Here is a 6,295-nt window from a genome sequence, read left to right as displayed (position 1 = left end):
ACCTCAACGGTTGCTCATATGTATAAGTGCTTCTGAAACCTCCTTCGGGAAGGATGGGGCTTCCGCAACGTTCCTGTTCCAAGTGTAACGGGTATGTTTTCCCAGTGTTATCCAATCTCACTGAGTGGGTAGTGCTACAACAAACAGTGACTGATCTTCTTGTTGTGAGCCCCGGTCTACGCCGAAAAGGGGGCGCAGGAGGCTCGCACAGGACACTGAAAGTGGAAGCATCTGTGGCGCTTTGGTAGGAATCCCAAAGTCGGTCATTACCGACGTGACGTCGAGAGTGACTGACTGAAAGGGAACGTCTCAGTTACGTATGTAACCCTCATTCCCTGAAGGAGGGAACGGAGACGTCCCGTCGCCACAGCTGCTGTACCACCTCTGAGAGGCCAGGTCACCGGCTCGGTTCCTCAGCGAAAACCTGAGTATGCATTGCACCTGCTGCCTAGTTATACTCGCGCTGCGATCAGTGGCAACTGGACGCAATCATCGCATGCCAATGTGCATTGGCTCGTTTAGTTTACACTCGAAGTGGATTGGTCTCTCTAAGCGAGATCCCAAAGTCGGTCATTACCGACGTGATGTCTCCGTTCCCTCCTTCAAGGGTTACATATGTAACCGAGACGTTATCTGCGGTGTTTCCTTGCTTTCACTGGCAAGAACCTTTAAAAATCCAGTGTCTCTGAAGAGTCTCTCTTTGTGATACATTTCTAAACATTTGAAGTTAGTCTCTCACACACAAAAAGAGTCTCAAAACAAGCTGATTTGAGACGAAACTTACAACATTCTAATTCAAAATGCAGTCACAGTCTGACGAGCAGCCGCAATCTAACAACTTCCAAAGAGGCGTAAAGCTGGGTACACACTAAAAGATTTTTAAAATCTTATAAGATTTTCAAGATGTGAGAGACCACAAACATGAGGACAAAAAAATCCTAGATTTAACCGTTTTGCTCCTATAGTGTGTGGTGTCCTCGGGGTTACCCTCACACATCAGGATTTGTTATCGTAAATATTCAACATGTTCACAATCGGGGAACCTCCGACGTTCTTCTGAGCAAATTAAGTCACTCTTAACACACCTCACACCACAGAAAAATCTGATAAGATAATCTTTAGAACCACCAAGATAATCAGGACATTACCTAGGATTGTTGAAAGGGGAGAAATCGGCCTAAAATCAGCCCGATTATCTTGTGGTGTGTACCCAGCATAAGATGGCGAGATGGAAGAGGCAGATGCTCTTAATACTTACCTTATTTGTGTCCGTAATCACCAGAGACTGGCCACGGACCAGCTCACAGCCTCTTAACTAATTACACATTGTGGTTGAGAGGTAAAAACAGGAATTAGCACCATCACGGCCAGCGGCTGCCTCCCAATGACACCTAATTAAAACTTGATGAACGCCCGTGTCTGCGATATCCAAGTTCCCGCTGTAAGCCTTTCGCTGTCACTCATTAAACAGTACTTAGCTGCCAGTTGGTCCCCCTCCACCCCATCTTTCATCTCTCTCTCTCACTGGTAGTACTAGCACTAAGTGACAGGATAATTGTAATAGCTGCTACACATAAATCGGGCTAAGTGTGAGGCAGTTGCGGAGCAGGAGGGGGACGAGGGGGAGACTTCACACGTCAGGCTTGGCAGCTTTAATTGTAAGTTTTGGCCTCGCCTTCAACGTTGCATCTTCAAATTTCTTTCTTCTCGCGCCATTCCTCTGTTTTCCCCCCGGCTCTTCGCGCACACGTCTTCTCAGAGACAGACAGTGATTACGTACACGAGGTCGCCGAGTATAATGCTATCGGGCCTGCGTGTTGGAGAAGTGAATTAGAGCCTCTGATGCTGTTTCTACAGCGCCGAGCTTGATGAGGGGGCAGATGCCTTTGTGGTCTTATCATTAGAACACAATGGTCATGTTGTCATCAACCTTGCCATCTCCAATTGAAAAGACATGATTGTGTGATGGGGGCTTTTTCCTCCCTCACTCACTCCCCAGCTCCCCCCAGCCAACCAGCCTCCCCCTCGGTCGCTTTGCGCTGAATAGAAGCAATTTTCCGAGAGCTATGAAATCACGTAATAGCTCCTAATATGCAGCTGCTCTGCTAGAAGCTGCAGCCACTATTTAAGTGGAAGTCATACACAATACGTGTTTATGGCGGAGGAAACATGAGCAAAGGCTAAGATTATTCACAAAAACACATGCTCTTCTCTATCAAATAATGACCTATTTCATGAATTAAAATGAGAATGTAATGGATTTTTTCCCTCTCCTCCCCAACACCACCGGCCATTTGTTGTGCTTTTTAAAATTTCGCCTTTTAATTCACATTTGAATTCCACGTTTCCCCCGGCAAAGAAAAAGAACGTGACATTTGTATAGAAGCACGAGAGAGGTGAAGTGTGGCGATTTGGTTAGGGATGGACCACCAAAAAACCTATCTGAGACTGAAACCTGTCGCTTTCCCCCTTCACCCAGGTGTGTGATTGATATCAATCCCAAACTTCAGACTATGAGAGCGAAAGCGTCCGATAGCTCCACTAATGTCTACAAAAAGAACATCTCAGATGTCAGTTTGATACCTAATGTATTTAACAAAACATCCTACCCAGCATTACATACCCATCTGGACACAGTGAATGTAAAGTCAAATACATAATTTGTTCACACAAGTAATTTTGCAGTTTGAATAACATTAAAACAGGACTGGAAAACAGGGAAATGATGATTACGGAATAACTGGGTGTGTCTATATAGAATGGTGTCACAGTTCTTGCAATATTATGGGATCAAAGTCCAAAGGAGCAAAGCACATATAGCCTGGATTTCCTACAGAAACTGAAGTGAAAGTAGTCTTTATAAATAAATGTGTTTTAAAATACACTTGTTTTAATGTACTACACAGAAGGATGTCTGATGTGAATTTGAAGATCTCTGAAGTGAATCTAAGATCTTAAAAACCAACCTTGTTCAAATTCTTTTAGCTTCCGTAAGGCCTCATCTCTCTCCTCTTGCATTTGTTTACACTGAAAATAAATAAATAAATCTGGTATCAAATTTATATCATATCATATATATGATTTTCATCAAATGCATTATATATTGAATATGTTTGGTTCAGTGGCCAGAGTATAGTATGCACTGATATAACAGTTTTCTTTTTTATTTGAAACAGAACATCTGCACTTATTTTAAATGATTTATTTATATATTAATTTTTTTAATTTTTTTTATTTTATTAAAAGCAAACCATCCCAACATATAATTTCAAAGGGATAGGGGAAAATTCTGTCATCACTAACTCACCTTCAAGAATGTACAGTTTAAAATTTTGGAAGATTTTTTAAATGTTTTTGAAAGAAGTGTTTCACGTTCACTAAGGCTACATTTATTTACAGTGTTAGCAGTAATATTGTCAAATATTATTTCAATTTAACATAACTAATTTCTATTTTAATATATTTAAAAATGTAATTTAATCCTGTGATGGCAAAGCTGAATTGTAAGGAGCCATTCTTCCAGTATTTAGTGTCACATGTTCCTTCAGAAATCTTTCTAATCTACTCTTTTTTCCCCCCATTTTGATTAAACAAAGGCATCCTTTTTTAACATAAATGCAGTCTTTCAAAAACATTTGAAAAAATCTTACAGACCTCCAACTTTTAAACCGTAGTATACATGAAGGTGAATAAAGATGAAGATTTCTGTTTCAATGCAATAAAAGTCAATGCAGTGCTAAATTTTTTATATTTTTTTTCAAAATGTTTTCTTTTATTTTCGGGTGAACTATACCTTTAAGACCACAAACAGATGTTATAGAAGTGCAAGGAAAAAAGATATAAGGGGTGAATGAAAGGACAGTATGACAGTAAGCATCTTACCTCCTTTTTGCTTTTCTCATATTCTCTCTGGAGGATTTCATACTGGAGAAGTACTGCAGAAATACAAGGACGCCAGTCAAACATCTCTCACAACTTTGCATGAACTACACAGTAAGTTATTGCAACACACTATATGGGAGATCAAATCAGAGGGAAACTTCTACTGCAAACCACAACTCATTTCCAGCGTGAGGACTGCTCATGGAAACGAGTGCTAATTTACACAAAAGTATTTTTAATGTTGCAAAAATATATAATTACAAATAGAGGAAATTCTCCCCCAGGATGAGAAATACATTTGCTAGTGAAGATGATGACAGTTCCACTCATATCTGTCTACATTCTGCCTGTTGTATGAATCAGCATCAGCTCTACTGAATATGCATCTAATTTTAGAACAGAAGACATTATCTGTAAAGGGTTTACAAACCACACTGTGTCTGGGTTATTAATGTCACAGTGACACAGACTACCATGGAAAAGACCAGAGCAGACAGCAACTTCAGTTTAATTTTTTCAAGTTCCAGTCTTCAGTAGAATAATGTGAATAATCTTAATGTTTTCTCTCTCTATTTATGAGGTCAGTAGGGCGCTTTGAGCAAAAGGATACCATTCAAATCTCGCCTTAAGACATCTTTCAGAGTGCTGTTTACTAACCTAATTCTAGAGGGAAATTATACAGCAGTCAGGAACATTTACTCATTTCATTCCAACAATAACATCTGTCGCTTCAGAAAAAAAAAAAGTTGATGCGTTTTACCAAGAGTTAAAGAAAGTACAGTCTTGATTTCATGTGTTTTGATTTCAGACTTGATTTCAAACTTGACAGTCTTGATTTCAACAGTTTTACATGGCTACTCTGAGTCATATAACTAGAGCTTTCAGAGATGGTATCTGCATCAAAGCTCTATAAAACATGTCATAATACAGGCACAGCTATCATATTAATATTCAAATGGTCTAAGTCGTATAAATAATTATCACAATACATGTCAGTCAGTGGTCACATTTTTGTGCCCATTAGAAAACCCAGAACCCAATTCTGAATAAGTAACTGTTTTATACACACTGAAAGTATAGTTTTAATGCACATTATATCAGAGTACATATGCATTTATTCTTGGTTTATCAACCACAAATTCTATCAAGATTTTCAGATCAGTTGAGAAATTAGTTCCCAATAACAATTATAAAAAGAATCAGTTTGTTTTATTTGGTTATCCAAGGAGTAAAATACATGTTACTTAGCTGGGAAAAAACATAATTAAATGGGTAATAAGAAGACAGGCTGCAATATACATTTCATCTGTACATAAAAACAAAAGAAATGCCAGGATGTTAACCAAAAATGTGTGCATGTCCAAACAAGCTTCTCAAAGCAAAAGGATTTATGGAGTATTTCTAAAGGAAAATACTCCTTTAGAAATACTGCATGATGCAGAAGAGATTACAAAGTACAGCGAATGTAATAATACAATCTTTGTTCCACTTCAGAATTTGTTGGTTGGTAAATATATTATTTGTTTCCTCGTACAACTATTATGGGCCTTTTCTTTCTGGGGAAAAAGGTAAACAAAGTCGACATTGAGATGAGTGTTAACTAGGGGGAAAAGAAAAGAAAAACACTACTTCATGTAGGCCTGTTATTATAGTACCTGTGTGTTGACTGTTACAGTTTCAGCAGCCTAGTTTCTATACACTACTAAGCACACGGGTTAGGGCACACCAGCACTCCTAATGCATTCGACACCGTCACTCTTACCTTGGTTGGACAGATCTGAAATCATTTTCACTTCTTTCTGCTCTCCCGTTGACGCCATTGAGAGTTCCTGTGATTACGGATTCAAAACTCCGGTTAAGCACAGCGCGAGCGATACAGGAAATGACACCTGGTCACACCTACGGTCACCCGCGTGCTCCGTTAAAGTAAAAACGTACAATGCAAACCATAGTTCTCCCTCGAATACCATAGTTACTACAATAAATGGTATCAGAAAAAAGTCCATTATAATTAGCGGTACAAATGACAGCCTATACGATTTTGTATTGGTATAGGTTCTTGTATGCATGGACATTGTTTTATTATAGTAAAATTGTAGCAACCATGACTTCTTTTTTTTGGCGTATTGATAACCATTTGTATAACCACAGTTTTACTACAAAAACCATGGTTAATTTTCGTAAAGGTTTAGAAAATAAATTATTTTAAAACACATCGCATTTCACACTCTCAGAAATCATGGACATTTCCACCAGTGTCATTTTCATATCTTAAATTTTGTAATGTTTAACAGCATTCTGTGACGGGAATGAGGGGGTGGAAATGACGTCCAAACATTTTTAGAATAAAATTGCATTTAAAATAACCAGCATTTGATCTATGCTAATACACACAGTAATTATATTTTTTTAC

At 38.6% G+C, this 6,295-nt stretch overlaps 1 protein-coding gene across 1 annotated transcript in view; it reads right to left on the bottom strand.

Moving 5' to 3' along the window:
* LOC107733525 (shootin-1-like) overlaps positions 1–5,770 on the bottom strand; it is a 39,774-nt gene extending 34,004 nt beyond the window's left edge. The window contains 3 exon segments of the mRNA XM_016545182.1: positions 2,967–3,027; positions 3,883–3,935; positions 5,645–5,770. Of these exon segments, the coding sequence (XP_016400668.1) occupies positions 2,967–3,027; positions 3,883–3,935; positions 5,645–5,702 (172 nt within the window). The 5' untranslated portion in view covers positions 5,703–5,770.
* Positions 5,771–6,295: the final 525 nt, after the last annotated feature.

This window comes from Sinocyclocheilus rhinocerous, unplaced genomic scaffold (genome assembly GCF_001515625.1).
Source record: "Sinocyclocheilus rhinocerous isolate Xijiao unplaced genomic scaffold, SAMN03320098_v1.1 scaffold2715, whole genome shotgun sequence".
NCBI lineage: Eukaryota > Metazoa > Chordata > Actinopteri > Cypriniformes > Cyprinidae > Sinocyclocheilus > Sinocyclocheilus rhinocerous.
Note: the sequence above shows the minus strand (reverse complement) of the source record. Positions and strands in the feature narration are given on the sequence as shown.